The sequence below is a fragment of the Pelodiscus sinensis genome, chromosome 6, assembly GCF_049634645.1.
Source record: "Pelodiscus sinensis isolate JC-2024 chromosome 6, ASM4963464v1, whole genome shotgun sequence".
Classification (NCBI taxonomy): Eukaryota; Metazoa; Chordata; order Testudines; family Trionychidae; genus Pelodiscus; species Pelodiscus sinensis.
In genome coordinates, this window is record NC_134716.1 from 129,318,493 (window position 1) to 129,336,321 (window position 17,829).

Here is a 17,829-nt window from a genome sequence, read left to right on the forward strand (position 1 = left end):
GGGGGGGGGGGGGGGGAGCTGGTCTCTGGCCGGTGCAGGGCGCGGGGCCAGCCACGCTGCAGCCCCTGATTGTCAGGAGTCGGGCGCACCAGCCGCGCCCTCTGACGTGAATGGGCCCGGCGCAGGGCGCAGCTGCTGCTGCTTTTGCGGATACCGGTGGCCACGGCAGCAGCGACTGGGTCCTTCCAGGCACCTTCTCTGCAGGCCAGGCCAGGCCGGGGTTTGTGGGACTCGGGGTTAAATGACACATCGGGGCTGCCCCCTCTTCCCCTCAGCGGGGGCCCGTCCACACCAGGGCCCCCCTTGCCTGCCAGTCTGCTCCCAGCCAGCCCCGTGACCAGCCCCTGCCCAGTTCAATGTGGACTCCACTCTCCGGCCCAAGGTGCGGCCGGACTCCCCGTGCGCAGCGCCGGATGGAGAGACCCGGGGGGTGCAGTCCTGGGGCCATGGGCGCAGGATGCTGGGGAGCACCACGGAACGGGGTCTCCAGCGTGCTGGGGGGAGGCAGCCGCCCCTGTGCCGGCAGGGCCCTGGTATCTACTCTGGGCTTTCCCCTCTCCTGGCTTTGGGTCGTTTTGATTTCTGATTTAGCCGACCGAGGTTCCCCGGAAGGGGAGGGTGACGAGCATAGACAGTGACGGCGCTGCCCTGTCCTCGCACGCCGGCCCCTCGCGTTCCCCCGGCCGGCCAGGGACCCTGCCCTGCCTTTGCGTGGCTTCTGCAGCGTGTCTGCTAACGCCCTGGTCGCCTTTCGTGGTTTTTTCCAGAATCGACACAAAAGCGACAATCACGTCAATAACCGTCCCGTCCAGGTGCTGGTTAATGGCAGGTAAGTCTCGGTTCTTCGCTGAAGGTTTGTCTGTGGGGGGCACTTCTGCACAAGATGGAAAATCCCGACAGATGCAGCAATGTGACAACTCAAGTTCTGTGCTTTGTGGAAGTAGAACGGAGGCAGCCGCAGTTGTGTTGCTGTGTTACCGTACGGGATCCCACAGCGTGTTAGGTGCTTTACTCAAGGGGGTTTCACATCCCCAGCGCCCAGGACTGCAGGTCTCTGCCCAAGGACCCCAGGGCTTGGACTGGGGGCAGAAGAGAAGGGAGAGGCCGTGTCTGGACAGACACGGCCCAGAATGACGCGCGCCCTGCTGAGCCGGGGCCCAAGGGCTCCACGCTCTGCCCCTACGAACGGGAACCTTCTCTTGCAGGTTGAAGGCCGACAAGTGGATGAACATCCAGGTGGGCGACGTCATCAAACTGGAGAACAACAACTTTGTGACGGTGAGTGCGCTTGGTGCAGCCTGCCCCGGGCTCCTCTCGCGAGTCGGCCAGTCTGGCGGGAACGTGCTCGGAGCTTTGCATCCTGCGGCGTGTGGCCGGGTGCTCCGTGCTGGGCACAGGGGATGGCGCGGGGGCGGCTGTTGTGTCCACGAGCTCACACCGCCCCGGTTCTGTTTGTGCCCAGGCCGATTTGCTGTTGCTCTCCAGCAGCGAGCCGCACAGCCTGACGTACATCGAGACGGCGGAGCTGGACGGGTGAGTGAGCCCGGCCCCGGGGCTGCAGGTGAATCGTGAGGCCGGCGGGCCCGGTTGTTTGCGTGTTCTCCGCGCTGCCTCGGCCACCCATGTTCCTTTAGCTCCGCCTCCAGCATGCACGGCTCCCGCGTCTGCCCGGAGAGCACTGAGCGTCGAGAGGGGGGTCTGCCTCTGGTGCCCCCCCCGGCGTTCCCACGGGGCCACGCCTCCATTCGAGCACTGTGGGCGTAAGGCAGTAGGTGAAGGTTCAGCTGGGAGGACAAGCCCAAACCCCGCCCCTTCTGCCTGAAGCCCCGCCCCTTCCCTGAGACCCTGCCCCTTCAACAACCTCCCCCCCAGCTAAGCCCCGCCCAACCCAGCTGAGGGCCGGGGTTGCTGCATGGCGGGGCCCCAGCCGTGCCGCGTGGGGAGGCGATGACGCCCCTTCCCTCCACCCGCCGCCCGTGCCTGGAGGGGGCTTCGCTCACCTTCCCCTTGCCCTGGGCAAAGCCGCACCCACAGCCCAGGCGGCTGCTTGTCCCCCTGCCCGGCCGGCTGAGGAGGGAGGCAGGTTTCCTTCCAGAACGTGGGATTGTCTGGGGAGCGCCACGGGCAGCGCGCCAGGACCAGCTTCCCAGCCCCACCCCGCCGGCTGCAGGAGCCTCCCACGCGGAGAGCCCCGGGCCTTGTGCTTCTGCTGGCGGTTCGGGGGGCGCTCCGGCCGGGTCGCTCTTGGGGCGCCGCTGGCGGTTCAGGGGGCGCTCCGGCCGGGTCGCCCTCGGGGCGCCGCTGGCGGTTCGGGGGGCGCTCCGGCCGGGTCACGCTCGGGGCGCCGCTGGGGTTCGGGGGGCGCGCCGGCCGGGTCGCCCTCGGGGCGCCGCTGGCGGTTCGGGGGGCGCTCCGGCCGGGTCACGCTCGGGGCGCCGCTGGGGTTCGGGGGGCGCTCCGGCCGGGTCGCTCTCGGGGCGCCGCTGGTGGTTCGGGGGGCGCGCCGGCCGGGTCGCCCTCGGGGCGCCGCTGGCAGTTCGGGGGGCGCTCCGGCCGGGTCGCCCTCGGGGCGCCGCTGGTGGTTCGGGGGGCGCGCCGGCCGGGTCGCCCTCGGGGCGCCGCTGGCGGTTTGGGGGGCGCTCCGGCCGGGTCGCGCTCGGGGCGCCGCTGGCGGTTCGGGGGGCGCGCCGGCCGGGTCGCCCTCGGGGCGCCGCTGGCGGTTCGGGGGGCGCGCCGGCCGGGTCGCCCTCGGGGCGCTGATGGGAGCGGCTCTGCGTGTTGCCGTGTAAAAAGAGCCCCGATCTGACTCTTGGTAACGAGATGCAGGCGGCAGAGCCTGCGGGCTCGGTCTGGGCCCCAAGGCGCGAGATCCGCTCCGGGAGCAGAAGGGACTGGCCGTGTCGGAGCTTGACGCGGGCGTTTCTTGCAGGGAAACCAACCTGAAAGTGAAGCAGGCGCTGACGGTCACGGCGGAGCTGGGGGAGGACCTTCAGAAACTGAGCGATTTCAATGGTGAGTGCCCAGAACCAGGGAGTGTTCCCCGGCATGTCCCCGAGGGCTCCAATTCCCCTCTAAGCCGCTCGGCCGGCAGCATCTGCCCCGGGCAGCCACGGTGTAGGCCAGACCTCCTGACTGCGATGGGTGGGCAGCCGGCGCTGAGCCCTGCACTGCGGGCTGAAGTGGAAATAAGCTACAACCCTGAGCTGCACCAATGGCGTAGCTTATTTTGGAATGGGGAGCGGCTACGCAGCACGTATTTCAAAGTAGAGCGCTCTTCCTCCACTGTCCCTCCCTCCTCGTACAGGAGTCGGAGTAAGCAGTCCTCCAGCTTGGCAGCATTTTGACGTTATTTCGAAAGAACTGCCGGCTGTGCAGACGCAGACCGTCGTTTCAGAATAACACTAGTTATTTCGAAATAACGTTGCTGGGTCCGTATCCTGAGGGCACGTCTACACTGCCCTATTCCCGAAATAGCGTATTCTGTATCTTATCAGCACGCCCGTTATTTCGAAAGCTATTTTGAAACTAGCCAATTAGCCCGTCATAAAACGGGATTTTCAGGTCTCTCCTCCATGTCGGTCTTCTCTCCTCAGCCGCCGGTCTCTCTCTCTCCTCCTCCTCCTCCCACTGCCTCTCTCTCTGTCTCTCTCTCTGTCCTTCCCCTCCTGCCTCCCTTCACCTCCCGCCGTGGCACTCGGCTGACTTCTGCGCCGCTCAGCCAGGCCGCCGCGGGGGAGCAAGCTGCCGTTTGGTGCACTATTCCAACATCCTGTAAACCTTGTTCCACAAGGATTAAGGGGCATTTTGGGACAGAGGTTTATTTTGAAATTTGGCATTGTGTAGACAGCACCAAATTACAAAATAAGCTATTTCGAAATACACTCAAAATAAGCTACGCAATGTGCGTAGCTCAAATTGCGCAGGCTATTTTGAGCTACAGATGCAGTGTTGCTGCACCCTCTGTGTCTGTCGACGCTGGCCAAGACCCCATCGCATGCTCCCTGTCAGGCACCTGCAACCCGCCCCCTGAGAACCAAACCAGGCAGCCGCTGGACTGACGTCTCTGGCAGGGCGCGGTTGTGAGCTCTGAGGAGTTGTACTCTGGTGTCTGTGCGTTTTCAGCAATCACACCCTGTTTACACCAGTGTTGGGAGCAGACCCGGCACATCTGCGCTGGGGGTGGGGGGTGGGGGGGAAGGGGACTTGGATTTCTCAGTGTAGAGGTTTGCATGTCTGTCCTTTCACCGGTTTCGCGCCACCGCCAGAAAGGCGAATCTGGAATGGTTTTCCTCTCGCTGCCGGGCAGCTGGTGCGTGGGAAGTCCAGGCGTGCCGTGAGCCATGGCCCGGCCCCGGCACCGGTTCTGTGGCCCTTGGGTGAAACGACCGGGAGGGCTTGTTCCTGACGGGCAGGTGTCCTCATCACGGAGAGCCCAGCTGGGGCTCGCTCCTCCCCAGCAGAACAGGATAAGGATGGAAGACCCGCAGGAGCACAAAAAATCTGCTAGGTTGGCCCCCCAGGCTCTGGAGTGCGAGGGGAACGTGGGGAGGGTCTTGTCTTGCTCCTCAGCTGGGGGCCACCTCAGGGCGGGTTTAGGGCTTTATTTTTGCTTCTCACTTGTATGCGGCCCCCGACTGATTTTTTTTTTCTGTGGGTCAGAGGCCCTCGACCCTAAAAGGGTCCCTCACCCCGTCCTAGAGCTACACTTGCAAGGCCTGCTTGTTTGGCCTGCCTTTCTCTAACTTAAACTCTTGGCAACATGCACCGAAAGCCCCCGCCCAGCCCCATAGAAGCAAAACTTTCCATTGTACTCAGAGCTCTTCTGCTGGGAGGGCGCGTCCACACCACTGCACTGGCTCAGAAGTAGCCACCGGAGCTATGCAGCATGCATGGCGTATTTCGAACGTATTTCGAGAGAGTCTATTTCGAAACGTGGCTCTGTCTGCGCAGCACCAAAAACCGTGTGCTAGTCCGACAAGTCCCTTAATTCTCGTGGAACAAGGCTTCCCGGGACGCCGGAATAGCGCGCCTGTTGTTTCGATTGCATTTGGACATAATGGGCGCGCTGTTCCCGGATGTATCCCGAAATAGCGCCGCTGCCTAGCCGTACCCAGAGAGGGCGAGAACGTCGCACACACACTAGTCACTGGAGGGCGCTGTGCTCGTGAGGGAACCCGAATGGAATGGAAAGCTACAGAGCGGTGGTGGGGGTGTGCTCTGGCTCTCCCTCTTCTCCGGGACGTGTCTTGAGTCCCGGATCCATGGGACTAGCAATTTGATGGCCGTGCAAAGAGCGGACGACTCTCCTCCTGACGGGGTCCGGGGCAGAACAGCGATCAGCCGCTCCCTCTGTCCCGCAGCTCAGAATGTCGCTAAGCCGTGCAGTCTAACGCCCTCTCTCTGCAGTCGGATCTCACGCAACAGGTCTTGCTCTGACTCTGTTGTGTGACCTCTCCTTACGACAAGATCCCTCGGAAGCGAGGGCTGCGGTTCTGGGCTCCCTCGTCTCCAGGGGGCTTGCAGACAGTTACTTTTTTGGCTGCACTGGGAAGCGCTGTGTAAAGAACGGTCCCTCCTTGCTTGGGGAGTTCCACTCCCCGTTTTACTGAAGAGGCCACGCTGTGGAACCCGAAATCTTCATTTGAAGTTTGAAAACTCGTTTCTCAGACGGGCTGTCTAACGAGGGCCAGGATCGTTACTTTTCATAAGAGTGGCACTCGCCAAGTGTTTCACAACCTTTTCCAGAGTTAAAACTCTTCTCTTGGGGTGACGGCGCGTTGGGGGTCCCCCGTCTCCTGCACCCCCGAAACGGCACGGACAGACTCCACCAGCCAGTAGAATAGAGGGAGTTTATTGCTTCTCCAGGATACAGCACAGCACAGATGTCATCTGGTTACAGGAACCAGGCCTAGGATGCCTCAGCCCCCCTTGAGATGGGGGAGACTGGGCCCCTAAATTCCAGCCCCTTTCCCTAGGCTGTCTCCTCCATGATACCAGCCAGAAACCTCCCTAACTCACTCCCAGCCCTGCCCCCAGCCAGGGCTCCACTCTCCTTCTTCCCATTGTTCCGCTCCCTGGGAGATGACTGGTCAGACAGGTTCGAAGCCCCCTTGCATAATGACTCATCCCCTGCCCTGCTGGGCCGTGCTGCAGCCAGTGGAGGTCACTCACAACCCACTGCCCAGCATAGCAACCAGCAAGGTACCCCCACTATGTCACACTTGGGTTGAAGCTTTCCAAAATCTCTAGTGGTGTATAGAAAGGGGGCTCTGTTTGACACATTGAAAGGGGAAATAGGAATTGCAGCAGGAAGCATTGTATTTGGAAAAGTCCTGGGACGCATGCCTGATTAGACTCAGCCTCACTTCTGCAGCTAACCTCTGTACAGGCAGAAACAATTGTATGGAGCCCGACACGGGCTTCCGGGGCAGGCCGAGAGGAGAAGGTTGGATGGCAAAGGCACCCACAGCTTGGCTACCGTTGTGCAGGGCCGTGCAGGGAAGCCGCTCCCGGGGCGACGTTACTCAGGGTGCTCCTCTCTCCCGCCTGGAGGCAACTCGGCGCCAGCTGTGGGGAGTGTCACACGCAGGGTTGCCGAGAGCTCGCTCTGCCGCTGGGGGCTCCGACACTGACGTGTGCTTGTTCCTTTGCCCCCAGCTCCTCTTCCTGCCTTTCCACAGACGCTCTGCTTGCTTCTCTTACGAGCCCTTTCCTGCTTCCTTTCTGGGGTGCCCGCTAGACCCACTGCCCGCGGGTAGACAGCGTCAGCCCCGGGCTGTCGTGGGCAGAGTCCCACAGCCGCTAAAGCAACCCGGCCAGGTACGTTCCCCGTCGGCAGCGGCCTCTGCTCCGCTGTCCACAGCCTGTCCTTGGACGCGTGGCACAGCCCAGCGTGGGCCGGCAGTGCGCTAGGCAGGCTGCTGTAGGAGGCCGTGGGGCCAGGTCGGGGTTGCCCCTGCGTGCGACTCTGTTGGACGTTGCTGTCTGCATGTGCGTGTGTTCTCCGCTGTGCCGACGCCCGGCCGGAACCTCAGGCTGGCCCCTTCTCCCCCAGCTGCTTGGGGAGGGCTCGTGGTGGGCCGTGTCCGTCGGGTCCCTGGCCTGCCAGTCCTCGTGGGAGGCCTCCAGCCACATGGCACTGGGCGCTGGCCGGGCCGGTTGGGGGCTGCGGGGCTGGCAAGGGGACGGGATCTCTGTTGGGGAGAGAGGGCCGGGATATGATGTAGCCTCAAGGGGCCGGGACCAGCCCGTGGCCAGTGGCACAGGACACGCCCAGGAGGGGCGTCACTCGGTGCAGACACTCGGCTTGCTGGGGCAGGGGCAGTACCCGCAGAACGAGATCCGGGCACGGCGCTGCTGGGGGTGCCCTGCCCGGGCGGCGGAGGGGGGCTAGCCCCAGGGAGGTTTCCCATTGCCGGCTCTCTGCTTCCAGGGGAAGTCAGATGCGAGGCACCGAACAACAAGCTGGATAAGTTCACGGGGACGCTGACGCTCCACGGGGAGAAGTTTGCCCTGGACAACGAGAAGATGCTGCTGCGGGGCTGCACCATCAGGAACACGGAGTGGTGCTTCGGCCTCGTGATTTACGCCGGTAGGTGGCACCCGCGGAGGAGCAGGGTGGAAACGTCCCCGGGGGGCGGGAAGGGCCAGTCGCGTCCCCCGGGGGGCGGGAAGGGCCAGTTGCGTCCCCCGGGGAGGCGGGTTCCACCGGGGACAAGAACGCGAGGGGAACGGCGGCACGTCCCTTCGCCCTGGGCGAGGGGCGGCCCAGACACTCCCTGGGGAGTTTTCTGAGTCAGGTTGCCGGAGAGCGGTGGGGAGTGAACCTGACCGAGGTTGCAAAACCTCAGTGCACCTTGACGGACTCTTTGTCATACAGAGAAGCTGCTCCCCCCTAGGGCTGGGGGCAGCCAGTGTCAGGGTGGGGGAGGAGCCTCAGCCTAGCCCCGCCCTATGGGCGGAGAGTCCTCAAATGCTGACCCTGCTTGAGGGCTCGGGACTCAGTCTCTTGGTTGCTCCACGCGGATACTGAGCAGGTCCCAGCTGCAAGCAGCCCGGAGAGCTCAGAGACACCCCTCCTCCGGGTTACACCTGGGACCCAGGGCCAGGGTTCGGTTGCACCTGTATTTGTGGGAGGCGAAAGTGAGATTGGGGTTGTGTGTGTCGCACTGCAGACCCGCAAGGAAATGAACGGGGGGCAGGGGCGCTGCCGATGTGGTACCTGCTCTTTTCCATAAGTTAGGGTGGGCGCGTTGGCTGTAGCAGGGCGTGAGCGCCGGGAGGTCTGGTTTCTGCTTCTGATTCTATGGCCTTGGCATGCTACTTTACTGCCATCTGTAACATGGGAATAATATGATCAGCGTGCCCGGTAAGCTGTGTGCTCGGGCGGCCACCCAGGTGAGTAGCAGAGTGCGCACGGCCGGCAGCTTGTATTTCTACCAGTGGTGCACATCTGCACATGCATCAGTGCACGGAACAAAATTTATTCCACATATGAATGGAAAAATTAGAGGGACGTAATGACCCTGTTAATGTATGTTTGTAGAGTGCTTTGGTGCATGGAAGGGAAGCGGCTCTGGAAGTGATCCATGCCCTTAAAAATCATGGCGGTGTTTGATCTTTTAGGGCCAGACACCAAATTAATGCAGAACAGCGGGAAAACAACCTTTAAACGGACGAGCATTGACCGGCTAATGAACGTCCTTGTGTTAGTGGTAAGTCCCATTCATTTCGCTTCGCTTCTTCTTCAGACACCTTCATCGTTTGAGTGCCCCGCCCCCGTCCCTGACGAGAGAAGGGCTATCCGCAGGGCCTAATGAGCAAAAGCAGAGCGCTCGCAAAGTGCATTAGCACGTGGGTTTCTGCAGCCCCTCTGCTAGGGCCCAGGCTGCCGGACGAGGCCGTGAAACCGGTCGCATGAAGGGCCTTTCTTCGTGGCTTTTCATGTGCTGTGCTCGTTCCCTCCATGGGGTGAGACCCGCTTGGAAGCCTGCAAGTGACGTTTTCTAAACACCCTTTGTCGGTTTCCATTTAAACAAACGTGGGTTTGTTTCCCTTCTCGCTGCCCGGCTCCTTCGATATCCGCAGGTACGTCTGTCTGCCCGGTGTGACGTAGTGGGGGGTACCTTGCTGGTGGCTATGCTGGGCAATGGGCTCTGAGTGACCTCCACTGGCTGCAGCCCGGCCCAGCAGGGCAGGGGATGAGTCATTATGCAAGGGGGCTTCGAACCTGTCTGACCAGTTATCTCCCTGTGACGGCGTGTTGGGGGTTCCCCGTCTCCTGCACCCCGAGATGGCACAAACAGACTGCACCAGCCAGTGGAATAGAGGAAGTTTATTGCCTCTCCAGGATACAGCATAGCACAGATGTAGTCTGGTCACAGAACTGGGCTAGGATGCCTCAGGCCCCCTTGAGTAACTCCAGCTCCTCTCCCTAGGCTGTCTCCTCCATGCTCTCCCACAGTAACCACCAAATTCCCTTGCAGCCCTGCCCCCCAGTCCAGGGCAGCATTCACCTTCCTTTGTTCCTCTCCATGGGGGGTGTCTGGCCACTGGTTCGACAAGTTTGGCCTTACCTCTGCCTAGCGAGATTTTCCCTGCTGGGTCTGCTCCAGACAGCAGGGGTCACCACAGCCCAGCAAGTACCCCCACTACGTCACAGTTCTCCGCCCTCCGAGAGCGAACTGAGCAGGGTCACTCCGCTCGTGACCTGGGGAAGTTCGGGCCCCTCGCTACGGGACAGCGTGTCGGCGATGATGTTGGCGCTCCCCTTGACGTGGATCACTTCCATGTCGTAGTCCTGCAGGAGCAGGCTCCACCGCAGCAGCTTGGCGTTCGTCCCTTTCATCTGGTGCAGCCAGGTCAGGGGGCAGTGGTCGGTGAACACCGTGAAACGCCGGCCAAACAGGTACGGCTGCAGCTTTTGCAGGGCCCACACCATGGCCAGGCATTCCCTCTCTACGGTCGCGTAGCTCCGCTCCCGGGGCAGCAGCTTCCTGCTCAGGTACACGATGGGGTGACGTTCCCCTTTCTCGTCCGCCTGCATCAGCACCGCCCCCAGCCCAGTGTCCGAGGCGTCCGTAAACACGATAAAGGGCTTGTCGAAGTCTGGGTTTACCAGCACTGGGGCCTTGGCCAGGGCTTCCTTCAGGGCACAGAGAGCCCTCTGGCACTGCTCCGTCCAGACCACCCTGTCGGGCCTCCCCTTCCTGCACAGCTCTGTGATCGGGGCAGCGATGGAGCTGAAGTTGGGCACAAACCTCCGGTAGTACCCCGCCATCCCACTGAAAGCCTGGACCTGCTTCTTGGTCTGGGGCACAGGCCAGTCCCGGATGGCCTCCACTTTGGCCGGCTCTGGCTTCAAGCAGCCGCTCCCCACCTTATGGCCCAGGTAGGACACTTCGGCCATTCCAACCTTGCACTTCCCAGCCTTTACGGTCAGCCCAGCCTCCCTCAGCCGATCCAGTACCTGGCCGACCTGGGCCACGTGGTCCTCCCAGGACTGGCTGAAGACGCAGATGTCATCGATGTACGCTAGGGCACAGTTCTCCATTCCCCTCAGCAGCTGGTCCACCAGGCGCTGGAAGGTGGCCGGCGCCCCTTTGAGGCCAAAGGGTAGGACCAGGAACTCATAGAGCCCCAGCGGCGTGATGAAAGCCGATTTCAGTCTGGCCTCCTGGTCTAGCGGCACCTGCCAGTAGCCCTTGGTGAGGTCCAGGGTGGTGAGATAGCGAGCTCCCCCCAGCTTGTCCAGGAGCTCGTCGGGCCTTGGCATCGGGTAGGCGTCGGACACCGTGATGGCGTTGAGCTTCCGGTAGTCCACGCAGAACCGGATCGACCCGTCCTTCTTGGGAACCAGCACCACGGGAGAGGCCCAGGGGCTGGAGGACGGCTGGATCACCCCCAGGGCCAACATGTCCTGGACCTCTCTCTCCAGGTCCTGGGCTGTTTTCCCTGTGACTCTGAATGGGGAGCAGCGCACCGGGGGGTGAGTGCCCGTCTGCACCCGGTGGACAGCCAGGTTGGTAAGACCTGGCTTGTTGGAGAACAGCTGCTGGTGGGAGCGCAGCACCTCCCGGATCTCGGCCTGCTGGGCCGGGGTGAGCTGGTCCGAGAGGGAAATTGACTCCAGCGAAGAGTCCTCTCCGGTCCCAGGGAACAGGCCCACCAGGGGATCCTCCCCCTGCTCCTCCCAGGGCTTACACACGGCCAGCACCAAGTTCTCCCTGTCCCAGTACGGCTTCATCATGTTAACATGATATACCCGCTGGCCGCGCGTCCGGCCCGTCAGCTCCACCACGTAGTTCACCTCGTTCAGCTGCTTAACCACCTTGAAGGGGCCGTCCCAGGCGGCTTGCAGCTTGTTCTTCCGCACGGGGATCAGGACCATCACCTGGTCCCCGGTAGCGTAGGCGCGGGCCCGTGCATTGCGGTCGTACCAGACCTTCTGCTTCCTCTGGGCCCTGCTCAGGTTCTCTCTGGCCAGGCCCATGAGCTCGGCAAGTCTTTCCCGGAATGTCAGGACGTATTCCACGACCGGCTCACCCTCCGGGGAGACCTTCCCCTCCCACTCGTCTTTCAATAAGTCCAGGGGGCCCCTCACTCGCCTCCCATATAACAGCTCGAACGGCGAGAACCCCGTGGACTCCTGGGGCACTTCCCTGTACGCAAACAGCAGGTGGGGTAGGTACTTGTCCCAGTCCTGCGGGTGTTTGTGCATAAAGGTCCGTAGCATCTGCTTCAGAGTCCCATTGAACCTCTCCACCAACCCGTTGGTCTGGGGGTGATACGCCGAGGCCCAGGTGTGTTGCACCCCACTCTTCTCCCACAAGCACCGGAGCAGGGCCGACATGAAGTTGGATCCCTGGTCCGTGAGAACCTCTTGGGGAAACCCCACCCTGCTGAAAATGGTCAGCAGTGCGTCTGCCACCGTGTCTGCCTCGATGGAGGGCAGGGCCACGGCCTCGGGGTAGCGGGTGGCGAAGTCCACCACCACCAGGATGTATTTCTTCCCTGTCCGGGTCGCTCTGTTGAAGGGCCCCACAATATCCATCGCCACCTTCTGGAAAGGCTCCTCTATGATGGGCAGGGGTCTCAATGCAGCTTTCTTCCTGTCTTGGGCCTTTCCCACTCGTTGGCAGGAGTCGCAGGACCGGCAGTACCGCTGGACAGCTGCAAACATCCCCGGCCAATAGAAGTTTTGGAGCAGCCTCAGCCGCGTGCGCCGGATCCCCTGGTGTCCCGAGAACGGGATGTCATGGGCCAGGTGTAGCAGCTTGCGGCGATACCTTTGGGGAACCACCAGCTGCCGCTGGAGCCCCCACTTGCCTACCGTCCCGGGGGGAAGCCATTCCCGGTACAGAAATCCCCTCTCCCACCGGAACTTCTCCTGGCAATCTCCTCCTAGGGGTTGAGCGGCACCCAGGTCAGCCCGGTCCCTCAGGGCCTGCAGGGAGGGATCCGCTCGCACCTCCGCCTGGAATTCAGCGGCTGGGGCTGGGACAGGGCCGTGGTTCCCCCCACTGCCTAGGTCCAACTCTAGGTCTGCTGGGACGGGGCCCTGGGCCCCCTGTTGGGGAACCTCCTCGAGTTCCGGGCCGCAAGCCCCTCGCTTGCTCTGGCTACGGGTGGTGACCAGCGTCCTGTGGGGTCCGTCTGGCCACTCCTCTAGGTCACTCCCCATTAGCACGTCGGTGGGCAAGTGCGGGTGCACCCCCACTTCCTTGGGGCCCTCCTTGGCCTCCCATTTCAGATGCACCCTGGCTACAGGTACCTCAAAGGGGATGCCGCCTATGCCCCTCAGTGTCAGCTGAGTGTCGGGTAGCATACGGTCTGGGGCCACTATGTCGGGCCGGGCCAGCGTCACCTCCGTCCCCGTGTCCCAGAAACCCGTCACCTTCCTGCCATCCACCTCCAGGGGTACGAGGCAGTCCCTCCGTAGGGGCCGCCCCGCCCCCACCCGGTGCACGGATAAATCTGTCTCCCGAGGGTCAGACCTCCCAGGGGAGGTGCACTGAGCATCCTTCCCCTCTCTCTGAGCTGAGGTTTGCCGGCCAGCCCCTGCCACTGGGGCAGCCTGCCCTTCCTCCCGCCCCAGCCAGTTAACCCTGGAACGTCCCAGGTCATGGGACCTGTTCTTGCGCCTGGTGCATTGAGCCCTCTTGTGGCCTCGTTGCCCACAGCGATGGCAAGTTAGGTTCTGTGGGCCCATTCGGGTCGGCTCTGCCCGGGCCCTGGCTGGTTTTCTGGGGTATCGACGACTGGTCCTGGTCCCTGGGGCTCGCCTCGGAGGTGTCTCTCTCCGTTGCTCCGCCGAGAACCGGTCTCTGCGCGATTCTCTTTCTCTCCGGGACTCCCGTTCACCCCCGGACCGGCTCTCCGTGAACTCATCCGCCAGTCTCCCGGCCTCCTGGGGGTTCTCTGGTCTCCGGTCCTTGAGCCACAGCCTCAGTTTGGGTGGGCACGCTTCATAGAACTGCTCCATCATGACCAGCTTGAGCAGCTTCTCTGCGGTCTGGGCTCCGACTCCCGAGACCCACTTGCGGCAGTATTGCGCCAGGCGGGAGGCCAGGTCCACATAGGTCTCCCGTGGCCCTTTCTGTACCCCCCGGAACTTCTTCCTGTACATCTCGGGGGTCAGCCCGAACTTGTGCAGCAGGGCCTCCTTGACTCGGTTGTAATCCCCTGGCTGTAGGTCCTCCAGCTGACTGAGCACTCCGGCCGCCTCCTGGTTCAGTGCGGGGACGAGCTCCTGCAGCCAGTCAGCTGGGGGGACCTGTTGCAGCCCACAGGCCCTCTCAAAGGAGCTGAGGAACCCGTCTATGTCGCCCACGTCCTTCAATTGGGCCACTGTGAGCCTCTCCAAGCGCCTGGCATCCCCGGGACTCTGGGGCCCATCCACTCTTGGCGCAGCCGGGGCCCCGCAGGTTCTCCGCTCTGCCATGGCCAGCTCATGCTGTCGCTGCCTCTCTCGGTCCTGGCGCTCCTTCTCTCGGTCCTGGCGTTCCTTCTCTCTGTCCTGTACTTCCAATTCCTTCATCCGCAGCTGGATCTCCAGCCGCCGCAGCTCCGCTGGGCTGGCCCCTGCCCTAGATGGGCTACGGCTTGCAGGCCTCCCGGGAGACGCTGTCTCATCTCTCCGGTGGGTTCCAGCGCTCCTCCCCCTCTCTGAGCCTGACACACTCTCAGGGGGGGTCTGGCTGCTTCCCCTGGGGACAAGATCCTGGCCCCGTGGCTGGTCATTCTCTTCCAGCTGGGTAATCAGCTGGGCCTTGGTTGCTTTCCGCACCGGCAAGCCCCTCTCTCTGCACAGCCCCACCAGCTCCGCCTTCAAGAGTCGGGCGTAGGCCATCTGCCCGCTGGGCCCCTCGGTGCAGACTCACCAGTCTAGTGCTGCAGCGCCCCACGATTCCCAGGAACCGCTTCGCTCTGTCTCCAGCACGCCTGGCTCCAGGGCTCTTGCTTCTACAGCGCCTTGTCGCTCACCGCTGGGAGCTCCATCCACGGGGTGCAGTGCATCCCACTCCTGACACCAGTGTGACGGCGTGTTGGGGGTTCCCCGTCTCCTGCACCCCGAGATGGCACAAACAGACTGCACCAGCCAGTGGAATAGAGGAAGTTTATTGCCTCTCCAGGATACAGCATAGCACAGATGTAGTCTGGTCACAGAACTGGGCTAGGATGCCTCAGGCCCCCTTGAGTAACTCCAGCTCCTCTCCCTAGGCTGTCTCCTCCATGCTCTCCCACAGTAACCACCAAATTCCCTTGCAGCCCTGCCCCCCAGTCCAGGGCAGCATTCACCTTCCTTTGTTCCTCTCCATGGGGGGTGTCTGGCCACTGGTTCGACAAGTTTGGCCTTATCTCTGCCTAGCGAGATTTTCCCTGCTGGGTCTTGCTCCAGACAGCAGGGGTCACCACAGCCCAGCAAGTACCCCCACTACGTCACACTCCCAGGGAGCGGAACAATGGGAAGAAGGGGAGTGGAGCCCTGGCTGGGGGCAGGGCTGGAAGTGAGGGAGTTTCTGTCTGGGATCATGGAGGAGACAGCCTAGGGAAAGGGGCTGGGATTTAGGGGCCCAGGCTCCCCATCTCAAGGGGGGCTGAGGCATCCTAGGCCTGCCCTGGAACCAGATGACATCTGTGCTGTGCTGTATCCTGGAGAAGCAATAAACCACCTCTGTTCTACTGGCTGGGGGAGTCTGTCCGTGCCACTACGGGGGTGCAGGAGACGGGGGACCCCAACGCGCTGTCACACCCGACGCTCGATAATCGAGTGTGTCGCTTTCCGTCCCGCTCTCTGCTGGCTGCGGGGCTGCCTCTCCCGCCTTGGGGGCTGCATGTAAAAGCAGGAGGCAGATCCTTCCGATCCAGGGGGCCGGCTCTGACTCGCTGCTAATCTCAATGCTGAGGGCTGTGTTGGCGGCTGAAACTCCTCGTCAACGGTAACAAACTGCAGCCGCTCACGCAAGGGGGCCGCAGCCATCAGCCGGCACCGGCCCTGGAGCCTCGACCCAGGGGCCTCTCCCTCGGGCTGCAAGGGCAGCTCTTCAGCAACAGCTGGGTGGCGAAGGGGCCCTCCCCGCAGGGCGATGGGCTCGCACTGGCTGAGCCGGCGCCCGAGCCGCGTGGCTTGGAGAACAGCTCGAGAGTCTGCTCAAGGCAAGGCGACGTTAGCTGAGCTCCCCTGTTCAGCTGTGAGTAGCAGCAGCTGTGCGTGTTCCCGCCACGTCGGCACTGGTGCGGGGATGGTCACTCGTGAAATGGTGCGAGATTGCGATGGTGACAGGCCAGCCGAGCCCAGCTCGCCGTTGCGGCGCCCACCCAGCCTTGTGCACCGCCGGTACAGCCGCCCTGGCCGCGGGGAGAGGTCCCTGCCAGCGAGCTTCGCCTCCAGGCCCCCACCCTGCCTGCTTGGCATTCGAACGTGGCTCGCAGCCGGCAGCCGGAGCAGCTTCGCCGCTAGGGGACACCCCGGGCCAGCCAATCGCTCCTCCATAAAGCAGTCACAGAACCCCAGGGCTGCAGCCCCGGCCCAGAGGACCAGCCCCGACTCAGCCATCCCAGCCGGGACTTACACACCTCTAGGGATGGAGATTCCACCCCCGCCCTGGGGAACCCAGCCCAGCGCTTCCCACCCGCCTAGGAGAGAGCAGAGTCCTGCCCTGAGGGCACCGTGTCCTAATCTCCAACCTAGACCTCCCTGTACGAGCGCTCGCCCAGTCCTGAGCCCCTGCCCTGTGCCCGGGCCTGCACTCCCTAGCCCGGCGGCCCCTTTAAGACCAGGGGCCTGAGGGCGGGGCCGGCAAACAAACCACTTTCCCAGCACGGGGGGCAGGGGGAGACTGCCTCCCAATGTAGGGGTGGCGGGGGGGGACGCGGGCCTCCCTGCTCCACCACGTCCCGGCCCAGGCCCAGGAGCGGCAGCCTTGGTGGCCACGGGGGTCAGCAGGGATTCTGCTCCGAAGCCCACTGACGCGCATCACGGGGTGACCGTCCCCCGCCCCCCCGGGCCACCTGCGGACCCCCCTCAGCCTGCACCTGGCTCCCAGGCAGCAGCGGGTCACAGGGCCTGTATAGTCCAAGTCTAGGCCAGTCGTCCGCCTCGGCGTCCTCGGGGCAGCCCTCTGCTCCCTCCGACAGCTGGCCCCCCACTGCGCCTCTGGGCTCAGCTCTTATACCTCCTGCCCCTCCCCAGGCCTCTGTGGGCTTAAAGGGACAGGCTCCGTCTCAGCCCACCCGGGCTCAGGGGATCCTTCTTCCTCGGGGTCAGTGAGCAGCCAGCCCTGCTCACTGCATTTCCCCACTGCACCCTGTGCCCATTGCTCCTCGTTCTGCCACCAGCCTCTGTGGGATCCCCTGCAGGCTGCTCTCAGATCCCCCCTGTGACGGTGCGTTGGGGGTTCCCCGTCTCCTGCACCCCAAAATGGCACAAACAGACTGCAGCAGCCAGTGGAATTGAGGGTGGTTTATTGCTCCTCCAGCACAGCGCAGCACAGATGTAATCTGGTTACAGGAACTGGGGCTAAGAGGCCTCAGTGCCCCCCCTTGAGATAGGGGAGTCCCAGCCCCCTCCCCAGCTCCTTATTCCCTGCCTTCCAGATAGGAACTAACTAACCCTCTCCAAGCCCTGCCCCCCAGCCAGGGCAGCATCCACCTTCCTTTGTTCCTCTCCATGGGGGGTGTCTGGCCACTGGTTCAACAAGTTTGGCATCACCTCTGCCTAGTGAGGTTTTCCCTGCTGGGTCTTGCTCCAGACAGCAGGGGTCACCACAGCCCAGCAAGTACCCCCACTACGTCACACCCCCTCACTCTGCTCTTCTGCAGACTGAACAAACCCAGCTCCCTCAGCCTCTCCGCGTAGGTCACGTGCTCCAGCACCATAATCATTTTGGTCGCCCCCCGCTGGACCCTCTCCAATGCGCCCACATCCTTCCTGTAGTGGGGGCCCAGAACTGGACACAACACTCCAGATGTGACCTCCCCAGAGCTGAATAAAGGGGAATAATGACATCTCTGGATCTGCTGGCAACGCTCCTCCTAATGCATCCTAATATGCCATTAGCCTTCTTGGCTACAAGGGCCCCTGTTGACTCATCTGCAGCTTCTCATCCACTGCAACCCCTAGAACCTTTTCTGCAGAACTGCTGCTTAGCCAGTCGCTCCCCAGCCTGTACCAATACTTGGGATTCTTCCGTCCCAAGGGCAGGACTCTGCACTTGTCCTTGTTGAACCTCATCAGATTTCTTTTGGCCCAATCCTCCAATTTACCTAGGTCATGCTGGACCCTATCCTTGCCCTCTCCCCCCAGCTTAGTGCCATCCGCAAACTTGC

The 17,829-nt window shown here is 62.8% G+C and overlaps 1 protein-coding gene across 4 annotated transcripts in view; it reads left to right on the forward strand.

Annotated features, from left to right (window-relative positions):
• Nucleotides 1-17,829, forward strand: part of LOC102462785 (phospholipid-transporting ATPase ID) — a 117,232-nt gene that overhangs the window by 54,288 nt on the left and 45,115 nt on the right. For 3 of the 4 annotated variants that reach the window (XM_075932841.1, XM_075932840.1, XM_075932842.1), the window contains exons 6-11: nt 768-829; nt 1,206-1,278; nt 1,463-1,533; nt 2,930-3,012; nt 7,433-7,591; nt 8,626-8,714. In XM_075932841.1, coding sequence (XP_075788956.1) covers nt 768-829; nt 1,206-1,278; nt 1,463-1,533; nt 2,930-3,012; nt 7,433-7,591; nt 8,626-8,714 — 537 coding nt within the window. Of the gene's footprint in view, nt 1-767; nt 830-1,205; nt 1,279-1,462; nt 1,534-2,929; nt 3,013-6,681; nt 6,820-7,432; nt 7,592-8,625; nt 8,715-17,829 lie in introns of those variants that run through there. The other variant, XM_075932843.1, reaches the window with a different exon arrangement.